Source organism: Fusarium solani, assembly GCF_023522795.1.
Source record: "Fusarium solani strain SB1 chromosome Unknown bctg00000013, whole genome shotgun sequence".
In the NCBI taxonomy this organism is placed as follows: Eukaryota; Fungi; Ascomycota; class Sordariomycetes; order Hypocreales; family Nectriaceae; genus Fusarium; species Fusarium solani.
In genome coordinates this window covers 442,567-461,775 of record NW_027072145.1, presented here as the reverse complement: position 1 = coordinate 461,775, position 19,209 = coordinate 442,567, and the positions used below count along the sequence as shown (strand labels likewise).

Below are 19,209 nucleotides of genomic sequence, written 5' to 3'. Positions count from 1 at the left end.
TGAGGCTCCTTGGGGTACAAGACTCGCCTCATCAAGCGTATCCTGGTTATCGGGTCAGTCACGCCTACCAGACACGCCATGACATCGGCAGTTTGATTTCGCTGCCGAAACGCTACTGTAATTGTCTGACACGTGTTACTACGATATCCAGCATAACGTCGGTTTGCTCGCCCCACCAGTCAAGGGGTTAGTCTAGGCGTAGCTTTTCGGAGCAGTTAGTGAAAGCTACGTCGAGGCTAAACCCGACGAGCGAAGAACATTTATGCCGAATGCTTACAGGATTACAGCTGCAGGCAAAAATTTTGTTAGTCTACCCTAGGGGTAGGCTTGGCTTAGCGATGAGGAATCCCTTGGAGTTATCCTATATCCCTCTGAGCTAATTTCCTAGCTGGTAACATCGATATCAAAAATATCGATCTTTAGGGGACCTCAAAAACTACGCCAAAGAGGGTCAGTGACCCCTGTCTTTAGGCCAGACTAGAAAATTTTCTGCATGCAACCGAGTCGTGTTGGCGTGCATATCCACTTGCTTGACAGCATTGCCCACTCCTCTGTGGGGAAATACGCTTTAGGTGGGTGCCTTAAAAAAAGACGCACGCATATGATCACACCCGCGCAGGGATAAGGTTTAGAGTTCGGTTCGTCAGGTGGCTGACTAGGCCCTCGAGTCAGTGCGATGGCGATCCCATTTCGTCGTACAACGTAGGAGGCCCTTGCTTGACAATGGTAGGTGCGTCATGCATTGCCACCTGCAATCAGTGTTTCGTCCAGTCGTCAGCATTCCTGGGCTATCACTCCCGCAGGGTCATCTCGACGCCGACTCACACGAAGGATTCACATCGCCAAGATCATGCATCATCACAACAGTAAAATGACTTGGTTTTTACGTATGAAGCTATTCCAGCCTGCGATGATGTTCTTTTCTGTGATTCTGGCAAGACGAGCCTTGTGATAACAGGTGGGGAAAGTAGTTTGGCCCAGCGGGGTCTAGTCGGCGATGTTGGCTAGCTTGGAGATCTCTCGGCGACATGATACGCGTTCTGACAGGGGCCAAAGACGGCAACGTCGAGAGGTTGGAGAACGTGAGAGGCGTTTGGAGCGAGGAAAAGAAGGAAGATGCCGTTCAAACATAAAATCGTGAGCCGTATGACTTCCGTGGCCATCAACAAGCAGCAGTCTTAGCTCAGACGTGTCATCTGGTGCCGTCATCGGGATAAAGCTGTCTTTCAGCCAGTTCAGCGCAATCCCCTCAGAAGCCCAACCTTTCTCAGATGCCGTGAAGTTCCAAGCATCCAGAAAAGCCGTCCCCTTTGGAAACCACTGTTGTTGGACTGATTTTCCCTTAAAGATCACCAGCAGCGCCATGCCTCTCCCGTCTGCTGAGATGCACTCGCTAACTGTGATCCAGGAGCGCGAGATGGGCTGCTTGATGAGCGAAATCTTCTTCTGTGAGCTCCCAAGCACTAGGCCATTGAGTCCGTGGCCCTCCATTAACCCCGTTTCGTCCATATTGTAGCGATGCTAAGGCTTGATCTTCTAGATCAGCGGAATCATCAGTAACAGAAAGAACGCCTCGACATGCTCAGCCGACGCTCCAATATAGCTCTCTGTATCGATGGCCTTGCCTTTTCACTGTCTTTACCTCCGGATTGCGGCCCAAAACGGTCTCAACCCACTGTCTGCCGATGGGTTCTTTGTTGCCAGTGCGTAACGCGATGCGGCCGGTGAATTCCTTCAACTATTGGTTCGTAGCTGGGCAGCCCAGGTCTTGCTGAATGAGAACCCAGTCACGATAGCCTTTTCCTGGTATCGCAGAGAGCTTCTGCTGACTCTCATGACTCTCGTTTCGCGTTGCACGACTATGAATGCGAGCCTGGAAGGTGGAATATAGGATTCCATACGTCTCCGCGGGTTTACGCATAGATGTGCCACTTTCCCACTCTTTTAACACCTTCTGAAACGCGCCTTCATTATATTCGGGCATGCTGGATTCAATGGCCAAATCGGTTTGGCGATACTAGGTAAGTTGCGCGAGAAATCACGGTTGGAATGTACAAGGTTATGGTGTTGATATAAAAGTGTGGCCCATTGCTGGGGCTGACACGTTAGCGGGGTTACCTTACTAGCACGGACCAAGAGCACATTGCCATGCCCATCTCCAGTGCGAATTACCTGGCAGAACTTCCCCCCACAACGCTAATCCAGGGTCAGCCTCAAAAAGACCGTTTGTGGCCCTGAACCGCTTTGCTTGTCTTGGGTTAAGTTGGCGGTGCACGGATATCTTTTACAAGCGCAACCACGGCGCTAGAATATCGACTTCACTAACATTCCCACAATTCCCCGCGCCAAAACGCGCCTCCTACATAGCTGATTTGCATGTGAGCCTGACGAGACGACGGAACATGCCGAAGGACCTGCTGGTAATCACCGCGAAAATTGTTCAAAATTGCGGATTTCACTTGCGGGTCAGACACATGGTTTGATCAAAAAGAATGATAAGGGCGAGATGGCACACCACCGAAAATATTCTTGCGCGGTCGACGTTCTACAGCACTCGACCACAGAATTAAACTTCATGCTCATACCATACAATACCGGGACCTGGAAGTCATTATGACCGACCTTGGCACTATTACTGCGAGTCTTGGCGGTCCAATCTCCATATCTAGGTGGACAATACAGGCGTAGATTAGTCCGACTGGCCGATTCGTCAAGGCCGGCACCAATTTGGGCTCAGAGCCGCTACTATCGTCGCTAGTCTCAAAAGACGAGTTGTGCGACGGAGAGTGTGATCAGAAGAGATTTCATTGCGCTGCTTGATTCTATCTAAGGGAGTGACGAAGGTCGGCCTCTTATACCTATTTTCAGTCTTCCAATATCATAGGCAGCAGCCTGCGGCCTGATGCTAGTTGTGGTCGTTCACGAACATCGTGAACATGTTCACGATGATCGTGATTCTTGCCTTATTTCTATCCTCATTCCGACACCTCTTCCCTACAACAAGCGTTTTCTCCCCGAAGAGCGACCACGGCTCCTCATTCCAAATCTGCCGAGCAGGCTGGCGGCTTGCGGGTAGCGGTTTTTAATCACCCACCACCAAATTGATATCTTTCCTCCAAGGTCAGGCTGGTACACTGGACCGCTTCGCACCCCAGATTCCGAGGGACTTGGGCCCTTGACAAGTAGTTGTTCCACTAGCCTCTGTAGCCGAATGTCGCTGTTTATTAAGGAAGCGGGGACGCCGGATTGGGAGATTTGCTTGGAACCCCTGGGTTTCAAAATGGCGCAATCAAGACGAGGGCTGATAGTATCTATCCAGAGTCCCCTCAAAGCGCTTATTAGCCCGAGCTATCATTTAACGACGAGCCGGTGACAACCTCACTTGAGGGGCCGCGCCGCGCTATAAAACTTTAAATTCCTCAGTCTCTTGGTCTTTGCAGATCCCTACCGCTTTGGTCTTCAAGACGCTGAGAGCTACTGTAATGACTGACGCGTCAAACGCTGCCTTAATGAGAGAGCACCACGAAAGGGGGCACTCCCAGCCGATTCACCTCCTCTAGGAGCTGACCGCATGCTCGACAGCATTTATCTTACGATTTTCACTTGCGACCCGGTGTGGCTTCGCATTGCCGGTTGTATGAAAGCCATACATCTTCTTCCCACACCCAATAACGTGGGGAGGGGCCCGGGGCCTAGTTGAGACTCCTGTTCGAGCTGAAATAAGAGAAGCATGGAACAAGGCTAACTGTAATCTTGACTACCTAGTATTCTATACCTTACCATTCATGCTTAATGCATCAGTCTAGCTTAGAGATAGGCAGTACACTCCGACCGTCATGGTTGGCGCTATCCACGACCTAGACCGAGAAGGTTAGGCCTCCACGATCAACCTTGTTCATTGATTCGTACCCATCTAATATGAACCACAGAATCTCCTTGACTCGAGCTTTGCTAGAGAATTTAATGACCGCTCGGATCGGCAAGGTTGTGCGTCTGTCGAGCCCCGTGAAGATCATTGTTACCGAACTGTTCCGACACAGCCCTACCTCTTGAGGTTGAAGAATAAGTAGTTCAGAAACCCCAATGTCGCCAAAGAGGTACTTCTATATTCTTAGTACAGAATCACTCCCTACCCTCTGATTTAGGTTATGTTGTGAAGTTAAGCCAGAGGGCTTTTCGATCAACTTCTCTTTACCCAGAGATACCAGACCTCCCCCAATTGGTTGACGGCCATCGAAATTCCCATCATGACTGGGTTTCTAGTGCCACCTTGGTACAAGGAGGAGGTCGTCACCAATCTGCACATGAACATTGCCAGTATCTTCTGGGGATTGTGCTTTGGTGTGGCCATATTCACGGCTGCCAAGGCCAGCAAGCAGACGCTGAGCTCCTGGTCACGGTCCCGGAGGGTCACGGCGTACGTTTGGATGATCTGGGGAGAGTGGATTGCTTGTATAATCATCAGTGTCCTCACCTGGCTGTACATGTGGGGAACTATTGAAACGAGGTAACATCCCCTTTCTAACCAGGCATGATTGAGCTAGACTAACATCCTTTGAACCACTCAGTTTCTGGATCTGGTTCTTCATCAGTACGTGTGGCAAATCCAGAAAATTCTAATGTGAAATCCGCATCTGATTCGTCTTTTACTTGTTAAAGTTGTATGCTGGTGCTTCCAGGTATGTTCAAGTCGCAGCACGAGACCGAGACCGAGATCATGGAACCGAAACTGATAAATGAAAACCAACAGACTCAGCTACTCGTGCAAATTATCATCAATCGCCTGTCCCTTCTGATGATAAACCGAGAAAAGGCTTCCAGGCTCAAGTGGGGAGCCTTTGCAATCCTGACTTTTATCAACATCACAGTTGGCATTGTCTGGATTCCCAACCGACTACAGATTTCAGAGACTTGGATCCGTATCGATGCTATATGGGATCGCATAGAGAAGGTCATCTTTCTGCTTGTTGATGCCTCTCTCAATATCTACTTCATTTATCTGGTTCGAACACGGTTGATTTCCAACGGATTAACCAAGTACAACACTCTCTTCACCGTCAACATTGCCATGGTCATAATCTCGATATCCATGGATGTAAGTAGCAACACCACTTCTAAGATTTCCCCATTCAAGTGAACTCACAACCTCAAAGGTCGTTTTAATTGGGCTCATGTCTCTTCCAGTTGCTGTGGTGTAAGTGTTTCTGGCCCCTCACGCACCAAGGTGTGTTCCGCTGACGAGTCATGTCACAGCTATCTCGAGTTCCAATGCTTCGCCTACCTCACGAAGCTCTACATCGAGATGAACATGGCCGAACTGATTAAGAAGGTCGTCCGTGCCACTCAACATGGAGACAAAGACGGACGCTCCACGTCTGGCATTGGGCCGGGTGGCAAGTCGTCACGGACTACGGATGTACCCCGAGGAGGCACCGGCCGGGAGAACGGACGCGGCGGGTTCACAGGGCTCATCTCACGAGGAGCAAGTAAAGCGAGCCCCACGCGATATACAGCACACATTGAGCTGGGGAGCACGGAAGACGTCTCAACAAGCCGCCAACACGGACAAAGCTCTAGCCAGTCCCCACAGCCAACTATAGGAATCCACAAGACCGTCGTCACGGAAATAGTGAGCTCAAAGGTTGAGGATGATGATACACCAAGGAGCGAGTCAAGTTCAACGAGACAGCTGAATGGAAAGTATGGTGTATGAGAGGTGATAGAGCTAGGGGATCTAGGCTCTGGGAGCCAACGGAATTTTGGCCCCTACCCGGATGTGAGAGCCTCGGGCGTCTCGCCCGGGTCTTGTCAAGATTCAGTAGGCAACACGGAACCGTCGCCAGTGTAGGTGGTCTGAAGTATAACACACCTTCGTGAGACGCTGCTGATCAGTAGCACCCGCTTCTGCAATGGCTTGGTCATTTAGAATGCGCTGGTTTGCATTACGCAACCGGCAATTGTCGCATAACCGATAAATCGCTGAAGACCAGGGTCGAGAACAGCGAGGACAAATATTGTTCGGTGGTGGCTCCTGCGCCGTATCAGACGTAAGCGAAGCTCGCATACGGCGGGCAGCTCGGCGAGTACGGCAGTCGTCGCAAGTGCGGTACAGTGTCGAGATCCATGGTCTCCGGCATTCCGAGCATATCGACCTCTCGCCGCTCGATGTGCTAGGGGCGAGAGGTTGACTCGGCGCGACGAGGCGACGCTGGCGACGCTGGCGACGGTGAGAAAGAGCGTCGTGCTCGCGACATCGATCGCACATTCGATATACGGTCGAATCCCACGGTTCGTCGCAGCGGCTACAGCGAGGGCCAGAGTGAACGGGGATGGGCGTTGTCAAGCTCCGGAGACCTTCACTGAGTGTTGGAGGAAACTTGTCAAGATCAGGTCGTCGGAATGAGGCCAAAATTAGGCAAGGATCACGATGAATGTGAACGACCTCAACTAGCATCAGTGTCGTATATCAGCCTGTCGCACACACGGCATAGCCCACCGGATTATTTTCCGGTGCTCCACTTGCAATTTCCGTTCCACACGGATTTCGTCTTCTATATAAGACAGCAACGTCATTCTCTTTTGTATAGTACAATTGCTCTTTAGATAATTCTTATCAATTGACTGGTGCCATCAATGATCCCTGTGGAGCCAGTTGTCTGACAATCAGGCAGCAGCCTGCTGCCTATGAGATCAACAGATTGAACACAAGTATAAGAGACCAACCTTCGTCGCTCCTTAGATATGAAGGGGGGAGCAATAGAATCCAGACTGATCTTTGATTTTCAATGTCTGCATTCGTGTATCAGTGCTAGGTTGACAGGCGTCGGGGAAGCAGGCTGCACAGGCGCAGCACGCAAGCGTTTCCTCCGAGCGACGTTCTTCTCTCTACACTCGAGACATGTACGGTAGGCACCCGACACACCAGGACTCCAGGGCTGATGAGACTGAGTGCATATAGATGGGAGGTCCATTAATCTTCTGAAAGGGCCAGAAAAAAAAATCCAGGACGTCCAGCTTGTCCGTCTCCCCCCCCCCCCCCAACTCGGCAACTCCACAACGGAATTTATCACCCGACATGTGAGGGGCAGGGGCGGGAACCGGGTCAGGACCAGGAGGAACGAAGATCCGCCGGCATAGTCGCAGCGGCTGTGCCGGAAGCGAGCAGGCCTTAAGATACTAAGATAAGATAAGATCAAACCTATTGACCACCTCATATTTAATCCCTCGTTGCCAATCACCTTACCCCCACTGCGTCTTCATTACTGAAAATGGCAAACAGTGTGCAGTGTTTAACCCAAACATGGGATTCGTATGGAGTTGGGGTTCAAAGGGTGTATTAAGTAGGCTATTGCTAAGAAATTAATCCCTGCAACGGATAATTACCTTATTCCAGTTTAGGTAAAGAACAAACGGAATAAAGACAACCAGGTCTGTGGCGGCTGATGTGGATCTGGTCTCTGGCGCAATCAAGACACCTAAGCTTTTATTTTGTAGACGTACCTTTATAAGCTCCCACATTCTTCCATTCTTCCCAACTCGATCTTTCCAACCCATCGATATCCCCTCCCATTTTTGAGTGAATAGACCCGTTTGATATTTAAGGATTCCTCGCCTCGCTAGAGTAAGTTACATTTTCCTTTCTCTTCCACTCTTTCACGTTGCTTGATATTTATGCAGAACAGGCCTCCACATACACAACGGCTCTCAGCCATGGCCTTGAGCCTGGGGGTTCTTTGTTGGATCGCGCTCCTCTTCTCTTCCCTAGCGTTCGTTCAGACCGTCCAAGCATGTAGCACCGGGAATAATAATACCGTCATTGGTATTGTACGTATATACGACCGGCTCTACCAGACCTCCTCGGCTCGCTGCAACCCAACTAGCTAACAGTTGGCCTCTAGGATCTAGGTACTACATATAGCTGCGTCGGTGTGATGCAAAAGCGCAAGGTCAAGATTCTTCTCAACGATCAGGGTAACCGAATTACTCCATCTTCTGTTGCCTTCACTAAGGAGGGACGTCTGGTTGGTGATTCCGCTAAGAACCAGGCGGCCGCCAACCCCAGAAATACCATCTTCGATATCAAGTATGGTAAACCCAAAGAGCAGTCTCTATCATATGGAAGGCTAGCCACTAACCTCATCATAGGCGCCTAATCGGTCGGAAATTCTCGGAGTCCGAGGTCCAGAAGGACATTAAACACTTCCCCTATAAGGTCATCTCCAAGGACGACAAGCCTGTCGTTCAGGTTGAGATCGACGGTGCAGACAGACAGTTAGCACCTGAGGAGGTTTCTGCTATGATTCTAGGCAAGATGAAGCAGGTCGCCGAGTCTTACCTCGGTAAGAAGGTCGCAGACGCCGTCGTCACTGTTCCCACATACTTCAACGTAAGTTGCCTTCCAACACGGAACTGTCTGCAAGCTTGCTAACTTGTCGAAGGATAACCAGCGACAGGCCATCAGGGACGCCGGTAATCTCGCCGGCCTCGACATCCTCCGGATTGTTAACGAGCCCATTGCCGCCGCTATTGCCTACGGTCTAGACAAGGCAGAAGATGAGCAACAGACCATTGTCTACGATCTCGGCGGTAGTACTTTCGATATCTCCCTTCTCGCCATTGACGCAGGTGCGATCGATGTTTTAGCTACCGCTGGTGACACCCATCTTGGTGGCGAGGACTTCGACCAGCGCGTCATTAATTACTTCGCCGAGTCCTACAGTAAGAAAAATAACATCGACGTCACCAAGGACCTTAAGGCCATGGGCAAGTTGAAGCGTGAAGCCGAGAAGGCTAAACATGCCCTATCTTCTCAGATGAGCACCCGCATTGAAATCGAGGCCTTCTTCGAAGACGATAACTTCTCCGAGACCCTAACGCGCGCGAAGTTTGAGGAGCTCAACATGGATCTCTTTAAGAAAACCCTCGAGTCTATTGAGCAAGTTCTCAGGGGTGCTAATATTAACAAGACTGAGATTGATAATATTATCCTTGTCGGTGGTTCTACCCGTATTCCCAAGGTCAAGTCCTTGATCGAGGAATACTTCGGTGGTAATAAGGTCTCCAAGTGTGCCAACCCCGATGAGGCCGTGGCTTTCGGCGCTGCCGTTCAGGCTGGCATTTTTTCCGATAATGAGGTTAACGTTGACTGTGTTTTCCCGGATGTCAACTCGCTTTGGGAGCCGTACGAGGTCATCTAGATGAGGTCGATGATGGCTTGCTGCCTTTGAGACGGCAGCAAGGAAGATGCTGTGAAATGTCGCATAGTTTTCCTCGGGATGTTTAGTCAATTGGGAGCAGGACGGTGAAGACCGTGTCGATAGTACCATGCAGTACCCACCTGCCGGTGATACCCACCTACCGGTAAGCAAAAAAAATATTTCCCCATACAAAATGCCCAATTTCACTTGCACAGTACCGTAAGATCTCGCCAAATTCGAACAAAACTAAGTTCAACTAATGCAAGTTAATGCAGGCTAATGCAAGCCAGCTGGCCATGCTATCGAATCAGCTTACAGTAATTGATGAGTCAGATCTTTTGGAAATAACCGGAAAGAAGTTAGCCAATTAGATTAAGAGGTAAGGCGGCTAAGAGTGGAAATATAAGGACGCCACTTTGTTCGAATTTCGCGAGATCTTACGGTAGTGGGTAGAGCTCCCTCTACTCTACAATGCCCAAGTATGGATAAGACTGTTAAACAACGGTTTTAATCATTAGTCAGGTTAATCGGGAGACCAATGATGCATATCTTGCTTCTTGCTTTTGCTAGGAGCGCGGATACTAGAGAAAAGATATTAGACAATTCTACTAAACGCCTCCGCGCAGCGTGTGCTCCGGGTGAGGGCTAGCACGGCAGGTGTCATATTAGAGAGGAAATGCCAAAAGTCAAAACTACGTCATAGGCAGATAAATCATACCCTGATTCGTTTATTGTGGGGGGGTTCTTCTAGGTATTAAATTGTAGTTGATATTTAATTCATAATTAGAAATTCTCTTTTTACTCTGGAGTCCATTATTGCAGAAGCCAGATTAAGAACCATCCCTGCGCCTAGTAACTTTCCATATTAATAACGCTCCATAATGAGCTGCGTCTTCAGTGAGTCCTCTTCGAGAAGCCAGTCCTTGTCCTTTAGGTGGGAGATAAAGCTGTCGTGCATTTCTGAGGCAGCCGTGCGGCTCTCTGTCTTGAAAGACGCCTCGACGAGGTAGTCGATTCCCGTGCCCTCGCTGTTGAGGAGGGGCCAGACCTCGATGTAGACCCGCATCTCCTCCCACTTGCCAATGGAGCGCTTGGCGCGGACCGGCCCAAAAATACGCGACTCTGCCAATGCGCCGGTGCCCCATCTGCTGCCGCGCCAGTTATCGAACTTATCGGGCGCTTCGTCAATCAACATTGTATGCGAGTCCGATTCCTCCGGCAGATCCACACCGCTATTCATGGAATCCGCCACCTTCTTCTTGCGGCTGATAGAGAGTGTCTGCTTTTGGTAGCCCCATTCGACTTGCGCCTCGTATCTCACGTCGCTGGCGTCGAAGCCATCGTTATTAGCTGTGGTGAGCGCGGCGTCGATGTCACCGCCCACGATGGGATACCGCTTCTTATACGTCAGCTCCAAATCATCGTCGTTCTCAGTCTTGCGGATGCGTGCGCTCCAGCCGGCGGTATAGATATCCTTGCTGGTCGTGTCAAGAAACTGGATACTCTGCTTGGTGGCGCTTGGGGACATATTGAAGGCCGACAGGACGGTACTCGTGAGCTCCTTGTTGGGGCCGAGGACTGCGGTGGGTTCAAGTAGGAGCTTAACCTCGTACTCGGGCGTCATATTTGGCGCTGCCTGCGCTGAGGAGTCGACAATGGCGGCCATGGTGAACAGGCGGCGCGGAAGGGCTGTGTGGTAGCTGGGCGTTAGCGGGCAGGGTTTGAATGAAGCGAGAAAGGCGACTGAGCATCGGTAGATTGCAAGAGCGGACCAAGTAGGTGCGGTAGTGGCTGTTCTTGAACAAAATGCCAAAAACTCTTCGACTGAATACGACTAGGAGCAAGCGCAGGTCTGCTACTGTCACTATTCTTACTTTTCAAGCTTGGGGCAAGATAGTAATAATGAAATCAGGATGATTTAGTGCAGATGCATTATTCTACATTTGGGTTATATGAGGACATAGAAAAGGTAATCATACCATAATACGAAAAAATTGAGGCTGCGATGGCGGTAAGAGGTTGACGTTGGAGCGTAAATGCTTATTTCAGACGCACCATGTAATGAAAAGTCCGAACTAAAGCTTGGGTTGCATGCTGGCATTCTGCACTTGGTGCTCAGTTGTAGCGCAGCAATCTGGCGGCGCCATAGAAATTCAATTTTCGGTGACCGTGCTAATCGTCATGCTGCTGATTTCAAAACATTTTATCCACCCGATTTTGAGACACTTAAAGTTTCGGCCATAGCCTCTCACACTCTTGAAGGAAGGGGAATATCGGCAGTTGAGCGAGAGCCTGGTCGTAGAATCTTATTGCTGTTAGTGGTAAATTTGAGTGGATTTAGATTAAAGGGAGCAAACTGATAGGATTGGGAGGGATGGGGAGGGGTCGATGTGAAAACGAAATCGTATAGAAGGCTGTGTTGTTGCGCCTTGTGACAGCATGTCTAGGATCGGTGGCCTGAAGATGTGAAGAAGCAGGGCGGCCACCATGTAGAAGCAGGATTATCTGCATCTTGAAGAGACGTGATCGCATTGTCTCGATTGAGGCATATGGGCAAAGCTATCATGCCAGGCCTAAGCAGATCCATGCACTCAAGACAACCCCAGGTGATAAACCGTATACACCCTGGCTTTTAAGTGTAAGTAGTCAAGAGTATCACAGTCGAACAGCAGTAAGTGTTGATGGATGATTAAATGGAAGTACCTCGTCGCCATCATCTTAGCGGAAGCAGAAAAGGAGCATATTCCTTCTCAAAACTTGTATGTGTATGACTCTATAGGTTATCGCTGCGACTATTCGGGCATTCTGTGCCGCATTGGGAAATGGTGAGAGTCTCTCGCCAGTTCCAAGCTCTTCTGCGTTTTTGGGATGCGAGATTCCAAAATAACACTTCATATGTTTCTTCTATGCTCATTCTTTACTGCATTCTGGACATTACAAGGGCGGAAAGTCGTAGACGGGCATGTTCTCCGATCAACGTTGGTATACAGGAGATGATTACTGGATTCCCTTCCCTAGTGTACCTGAACCTGTACAAAGTGTGGTACAATGTTCGAGGTTTTGGCTGCATCCCTAGTAGCTGCAAAGTAAGTTCCAGCAGTTGGCAAGATCTTGGCGATGGTTGCAATGTCTTTCCCCGGGAGCCTTCGAGTTCGCAGGGGGTCCGTTGAGTTCACCGAGTGAACGGCGGTCTTGCCCCTAGGCCTCGAGCTTGCATCCGCCAGTTAGCGTCCTCGAGGAGGAGCCTAGGATTCGCTGTGCAGCGAAAACCTGACTGGAGTTTGAGATCCCGCAGTGATCGTGCTTGATATAGCAAGAGAAATCTTCCACACGTTGGGAAAACAACCCTAATACTGCTGGATGCGCTGTACGTACTCTCAAGCACACACCAGGGTGAATATAGTACAAACACGTCGGTGCGGCTGAATGTGCTCCAACACCAAATGTAACGTTGAGGCTTACGATGACTTGTGAATGCCGAAACATCGTAGCGGCAGTTAATAAGCTCCATACGGCTCTCAGGTGATGATCCCTAAAAGACTATAAACTTCGTCACTAATACGAATGATATCCGTTGGCAAAAGGAGCTTACTACTAAGGCTTACGCTTAGCAGGATACGGGGGACTGTTACGTTCTGATTGGTATTAGGGATACGCTAGTCCCGAGGGCTTATTCAGCCCTCTGAAGAAAGCACTACATCCTGCAGGCATTAAATGGCCTATCGGAAGGCAATACCGTACACCTTTAGCACCCCGCACCCGCGATTCCTAATATAGTCGGCAATTAATATGCTTTTTTAAGGATCGAAAGGGTGACGTAGATAATAACTTTTCTCCTAATAGTGGTCCCGCTTTGCAAATTAGTAACGAAAAATATCACGCTGGGTGGCTGTAAAAATGATTGCCGGCGTGGAGGAATTGACGAAAATTTAGCCATCGTCTTGTCGAGCACACCATCCATCATTTTCGTTAATACCTTCGCGCGATTTGCTACGAAGATACATCAGTAGCTATAAATGGTTATACCTGTTACCGCATGGTCTAGTACACTGTGCCGCTGCAGCCCGGCGCGCTTTGAGAACAACCGACACATGTTGCCATATACTGTGCAAAATTACCTTTGAAGGCTCCAGGAATATCATGCTATGATCATATCATTCACTATTGGCGTGCTAAACTCAGCTCGGCAGCTGCCAAGTGTACTGAGTCCTGCAACAAGCCGTACTCTCCGGCCCTGCTGAGCGGCTTGTTCCTCAACCAGCACATGTCTTTCTCATGCGACAATGAATCGGGAAAATGGCAACAGAGTTGCGTACTGCAGGATTGAGTTTTCGATGACCAACATGGCTTTGCTTTTGGTTTAGGCCAAGACACAGAATGTTGGACATGTGAAAGGCGTTGCAGCCTGCTTGGGGGTCGCTCTTGACCGGGCGTCCATAATTGAGGTATAAATAAAAGGTATGGGTGGTGAGCATCGAATGCAAATTCATCGTCCAAGAATCACCCAGGTTCAACTACGATCTAAAACGAATATTGGCCTCTCTACCCCTTACCTCGCAAAGTACCTGTCGGCCAACCATCATGTGCAATCAGCACCAGTCCGAGGCTGTAGGACTCTCAGAGTTATTGTTTTCGATTGCATGCTAACCTCTCGTTCCAGATATGCCACTTCGTCCCTGCTTATATCCTCCAGAACATTGTCGACTCAAAGTCTGAGGCTCTTCCAGATGAAGCGCGTCGGGCTGCTCGTGACACCCTATCAGCCGATCAGGACTTCCGCGAGCGGCGTGTGCAAGCCCTCACGAGCGGTGAAGCACCCACTGTTCCTGGCGATTCTGATGTTCCGGCAGCCCAAGCACCAATTGTGAGATCAGGCTTTGTCCCGCCCGGCATTCTTGAACATGTCGCCCAGAGTGAACTAGCAGACGACAAGACTCGGGAGAGTGCAAGGGCAATGTTGAGGTCAGATGCTAAGATTCGTGAACAGAGAGCTGCTCTCGTTGGCCCTGCCGCGACGGACGAGCCCCATGACCCTGAAGCCGTGGCTCTCGTGCTGAGGCGCGCCATCTACGATGGGGGGAACCTTTCCCCTCTTCCTGGTACCCTTGCTCGCGCGGAAGGTGCTGCGCGCAAACGCGACAGACAGGTCAACAACGCCTATGACGGTGTTGGCATCACGGTCAAATTCTTCCACACCGTGTTTGGTCGCAACGCCATCAACGGCAACGGCGGTACTCCTATTGTTACCGTTCATCACAACCGCAACCCGGGAACCCTCGGGTACAACAACGCCTTCTGGGACGGCGTCCAGTTTGCTTTGGGAGATGGTGATGGCATCACCTTCGACTATTTTGCAGATTCCCTGGATGTTGTGGCGCACGAATTGACCCATGCCATCACCCAATACACCGCCGGGATCCCGTACTGGAAGCAGGCTGGAGGCTTGAACGAGTCCATCTCCGATGTCTTTGCCGCATTGGTTGAGCAGTGGCACTTCAATCAGACCGCTGCAGATGCTGATTGGCTCACTGGTCAGAATCTGTTCCCCGTTGCTTTCAAAGGTGCAGCCCTCCGCAACATCGCAAACCCGGGGACTGCGTTCAACGATCCGATCCTTGGTCGAGACCGTCAGATCGCCCATTATAGCCAGTACAGCGATAGCCTGGATGTTCACGATACCTCGGGTATCCCCAATCGCGCATTCTACTTGATTGCCATTGGCTTCGGTGGGTTTGCTTGGCAGAAGGCAGGAAAGATTTGGTATGAGACTTTGACAGACCCACGCGTTAGGGAATTTGGCGGAGATATTACTTTCAAGAATTGGGCTGATGTGACTGTTGATCAAGCCGACCGGCTGTTCGGCATTCCTGCATCGATCATTGTCCGCAATGCTTGGGTTTCTGTTGGTGTTCTTGTCTGATTTAAAACATGATGAGAACCTTTACACCTTCATAGATATAGGGAACTACCTTGATGCGTATGTACTTAATCAATCGATCTGGTGTCCCCTCCACTTTCTGGTATGAAACTCAACGATTTCAGGCAGATATCTTACAATAAATAAATAAATAAAAAAGTTGTAAGGTTATCTATTTATTACAAAGCCCTACTTTTCTATTCTTAATTAAAGCCTGCTCCCAATTAATGCCTAGTCCTTTACCCAAGCTTCGATTAATCAATCGTCCCTTGCAAGGATTAATTTCTTGGCGATGGTTTAGCCAATCAGACGCGAGCAGGGTTGAAGTATCAAAGTTTGCTCACACAGCTCAGCCTGACGCGAATCCTTAGGTAAAAGAGTAAACTCTAATTCACGTGTAATTTATCAATTTAATTGCGCATACCGCGTCTCGCGACCCGTGGAGAGCATCTCATGTGCTATGCTGCGACAGTCGCCCCTCTGAGCTACCCCATCTTGTTTTCCAATGTCCGTTACCGGTACATAACTATACTGGCATACTTTACATATAACAAATGGCAACTCTGGTATATGTATAAACGGTTCCATGATGATCGTCGCTATCTCGATGCTCTGTTGTGTGGTTGTGTATGCGGAGTTGTCAATGACCTGTCTGCCTCCCTTCCTACGGACTCAAGCCCATATTAAATCACCACTGGCCACAGCTTCCGTACGCTGGTCTCCTGAATGTTCGTTTGTCGCATATCAGCCTGTCGCACACACGGCATAGCCCACCGGATTATTTCCGGAATTCCACTCGGAATTTCCGTTCCACACGAATTTCCGTCTTCTATATAAGACAGCAACGTCATTCTCTTTTGTATAGTACAATTGCTCCTTAGATAATTCTCATCAATTGACTGGTGCCATCAATGATCCCTGTGGAGCCAATTGTCTGACAGGGTGCGGCCATTAAAATGCATCAGGCCAACGGTACGTACCCCTTCCCCCTTCTAAAATTTTAGCCTATGATAGAAGTACCAGCAGCGTTGCGGTCAATTCAACTTTCTCCAATTCAATTCAATTCAATTCAACCCAACTCGAGAATATCTCAAGTAATTTAATGTAATCCAACATGGTCAAGTAATAGAATTAGTTCAAGTTAAATAAGGATTTTGGGGTGATGCTATTAAAATGTGTCAAGTTGGGCATTTTCCGATGGTTTCTCAAGGTGCTACCCTAATTGCCAAAGTCTGCTTAGTCAGTATCCCGAATAGGAATAGCTTAAGCACGTGACTTCGCGATCTCATCGCGCCGCTCCTCATTTTCAATCTCCTTCCTTTGCACATCACATACATAACCTCCCTCCCTCAACCTCCCAAAAGGCCGCCTTTTTGGCTGATTTGAACGCCGTTTTCTTCATTCTGATTATCTTCCTTATTTTAGTCATCTTCTAGCCGATCCAATCGCCGCCAAGTCCACGTTGCAGAGAGGGGCCCGGTGCGTCTGCGTCTCTCGCGCCGTAATCCGTGGCAGTAAGCCGAGGAACGAAAGGCTATGAAGATGACGTCTATTACGATGCTTGGAACGCCTTTTGACGAGGAATATGACGACTTATTCCTCCCTAATCGCGATTCCCCCGCTCCTACGCCGTCGATAACTCCCTCCTCGACACCCGGCCCGCCTGGTTCCCGCCTGGCCCCCTACGAATGCTATCTGGCCCAAAGTCCGTTGGCGCGCAGGTTGAAGAGTTCAATATCGAAGATCCACGTCATCTCACGCTTGAGAGCCTCCTTCGAATACGAATCGGTCGCCAGACCTTCGTTTTACACACCTGGGTATACCGCCGTAATAAGCTACGATCCTTCATTATCAACCACGGCTGGGGACTTATCGAAGTCACCGGAAGCAACACACTCGGCGACCCCTTCTGGGTCTGCAAGCTCTGCGACCGTCAAGGAAAGGGGAAAAGTAGCCTATGTAAGCTAAAAGCTACGTCGTCCGCAAGGCATCATCTTCAGATTCAGCACTCAATTACACAAGCTGGCACCCCTGAGACTTCGTCATCAGCAGCTTCTTTGGCCCTTGCCGCCCTACAGTCTCACGCCAGGCCCCCTCCTCCGACAACGAAGGCCGCTGTTGAGCAGTTCAAGGAGGCTCTGATCCACTGGATTGTTGAGCCAAATATACCGCTTAACACCGTTAAGCATGATACCTTCCAACGCCTCTTACGGACCCCTTCCGACATCATCAACGCCGCTTTTCCTCGTCATCATGAGACTATTAAGCAGTGGGTTATGGATGACTTCAGGAGTGGTCAGAAGCTGATTCAAAGGCAGCTGCAGGAGTCAAAGTCAGCTATCCGCATAAGCTTCGATACGTGGACCTCCCCTAGCCAGCAGGCCCTCCTTGGGATCGTCAGTCACTTCATTGACTCTGCCGGCAACCCGAAGGATAAGCTATTAGCCCTGAGGCGGATCAGTGGCCCTCATTCAGGTGCCAATATCGCTCCGTTAGTTGCAGAAGTTATCAATAACTTCGATATCCAAATCTCGGCTTTTTCACCCTTGACAACGCTACCGTCAACGATATATGCCTTCAGAATCTCTTTTTCGATCAACTTGACCTCCTTCCGAGCCTGCCGGCGTTCACAGACATTCCAACAGTCCGGCTACGCTGTTGAGGCCACATCATCAACCTTGCTGCCAAAGCCTTCCTTGAACCCACAGAGCAGCCACAACTAGGGATACCTGATGATGAGGATGTTATACGACTTGGCTCTCAGGAAAAGGAGCGTTTAGCGAGGTGGATCAAGTGTGGTCCTGTGGCCAAGCTGTCAGAGGTTGTATCCTTCATTCGCCGCTCTCCACAACGTCGGGAATCCTTTTCTCTGCTGGTCTCTGGTATCGTCTCTTCAGCTGATGATGATAACTCCCTTTTCCAAGCCCACCACAACCTACAGCTTTGCAACAATAATGACACGTTGGAACCCAACCTTCTGTATGATTGAGCGGGCTATTCGTCTTCAAGAGCCTCTGCAGATGTGGATTGGAGCCAACCGGGCAGAGAAGGAAGACCGGCGCCTGCCACTCGAGAAGAGACTGAGCTACGAAGATTGGAATGTATATGTATTGCAAGAGATCGTCGATCTTCTCCGTCCCTTTCAAGAGGAAACAATGCAGTTCCAATCCCGGCAGCCCGGCTATATTGGGTGGATAATGCAGAGTCTCCTTCGCCTGATATCTCACTTCAAGGCTGAACGCGATCGCCGTTCTCTTAGCCTGTCTGTCGACTCCGAAGAGTACCGTCTGCCGCCCCGTACGATCGTTCCGCCACGCCGTTATAATGACTGAGGTTGAGTATCAGTCACAGCCAAGGGGTTATAGTCAGGCTTATAGTCGGACTTCCTCTCTAGCTACTAAGTCTGATCTTAGTACTAATACAAGGGAATACCTCCGACTTTGCTGTCAGCTAGCCCTTAATCAACTGGAACGGTATAAGGAGCTTCTGAGCCAAACCCTGGTCTAGTGGGCAGCTGTTATCCTTCATCCTGCCTTGGGCTCCCGCTTCGTTGGTTGTTACGCTAAAGGCAAGGAAGATTACATACTCAGCAGCTTCGAGGACTTCTTTTTCAGCGGTTGGGGTGTCAAGGAACCCTCCCTACGCCCCTTGACTCCTGAGGAACCTAGCCAACACGCGGGCCGGCTGCCAGACCTGTTGCCCAAAGATTTCTACGAGAACGCCAGCGAGGGAGATGGTCCAGCGGCCTTGGAGTTGAAGTCGTGGCTGGGAAGGCATCCGGAAACTACGAACGACCCAGTCGCCTTCTGGCAACGGCAACAACAGGCGTTCCCTACGTTATCTCAGATGGCCCTTGACATCCTATCTATACCTCCTATGTCAGCAGAATGCGAGCGTATTTTCAGTCAGGCAAAGCTCACAATGGGGCCCCAACGGCAGCAGCTAGTTGACGAGACTGTAGAAGCAATTGAGTGTTTAAAGTACTGGAGAGGGAACACGTGACTTTTCAATTCAATTACCTCAATTCCATTCAACTTACGGTCTCATAATTCAATTCGTGGCCTTCGCAATTCAATTCCCTCAAAAATTGACTTG

General features: G+C 49.8%; 7 protein-coding genes across 7 annotated transcripts; 5 read left to right on the top strand and 2 right to left on the bottom strand.

Annotated features, from left to right (window-relative positions):
• Positions 1-987: 987 nt before the first annotated feature.
• MRS44_017052 (uncharacterized protein) lies at positions 988-1,509 on the bottom strand (the record flags this gene model as incomplete). The annotated part of the gene is made up of 1 exon (XM_065617562.1): positions 988-1,509. One exon carries the CDS (start codon positions 1,507-1,509, stop codon positions 988-990), a length of 522 nt encoding a protein of 173 aa, XP_065473634.1.
• A 2,738-nt stretch (positions 1,510-4,247) lies between these two features.
• Positions 4,248-5,713, top strand: MRS44_017051 (uncharacterized protein; the record flags this gene model as incomplete). Its single annotated transcript, XM_065617561.1, has 5 exons — positions 4,248-4,507; positions 4,569-4,591; positions 4,680-5,095; positions 5,154-5,194; positions 5,254-5,713. 5 exons carry the CDS (start codon positions 4,248-4,250, stop codon positions 5,711-5,713), a joined length of 1,200 nt encoding a protein of 399 aa, XP_065473633.1.
• A 2,218-nt stretch (positions 5,714-7,931) lies between these two features.
• On the top strand, positions 7,932-9,197 carry MRS44_017050 (uncharacterized protein; the record flags this gene model as incomplete). Its single annotated transcript, XM_046274184.2, has 3 exons — positions 7,932-8,083; positions 8,146-8,386; positions 8,439-9,197. 3 exons carry the CDS (start codon positions 7,932-7,934, stop codon positions 9,195-9,197), a joined length of 1,152 nt encoding a protein of 383 aa, XP_046127171.2.
• An 865-nt stretch (positions 9,198-10,062) lies between these two features.
• MRS44_017049 (uncharacterized protein) lies at positions 10,063-10,863 on the bottom strand (the record flags this gene model as incomplete). Its single annotated transcript, XM_046282476.2, has 1 exon — positions 10,063-10,863. The coding sequence occupies one exon, from the start codon at positions 10,861-10,863 to the stop codon at positions 10,063-10,065; it is 801 nt and encodes a 266-aa protein (XP_046127172.2).
• A 2,915-nt stretch (positions 10,864-13,778) lies between these two features.
• On the top strand, positions 13,779-15,117 carry MRS44_017048 (uncharacterized protein; the record flags this gene model as incomplete). Its single annotated transcript, XM_046282477.1, has 2 exons — positions 13,779-13,805; positions 13,858-15,117. The coding sequence occupies 2 exons, from the start codon at positions 13,779-13,781 to the stop codon at positions 15,115-15,117; spliced, it is 1,287 nt and encodes a 428-aa protein (XP_046127173.1).
• A 1,685-nt stretch (positions 15,118-16,802) lies between these two features.
• MRS44_017047 (uncharacterized protein) lies at positions 16,803-17,837 on the top strand (the record flags this gene model as incomplete). The annotated part of the gene is made up of 1 exon (XM_065617560.1): positions 16,803-17,837. One exon carries the CDS (start codon positions 16,803-16,805, stop codon positions 17,835-17,837), a length of 1,035 nt encoding a protein of 344 aa, XP_065473632.1.
• Positions 17,838-18,068: 231 nt separating this feature from the next.
• Positions 18,069-19,116, top strand: MRS44_017046 (uncharacterized protein; the record flags this gene model as incomplete). The annotated part of the gene is made up of 2 exons (XM_065617559.1): positions 18,069-18,411; positions 18,629-19,116. 2 exons carry the CDS (start codon positions 18,069-18,071, stop codon positions 19,114-19,116), a joined length of 831 nt encoding a protein of 276 aa, XP_065473631.1.
• Between the last annotated feature and the right edge of the window lie 93 nt (positions 19,117-19,209).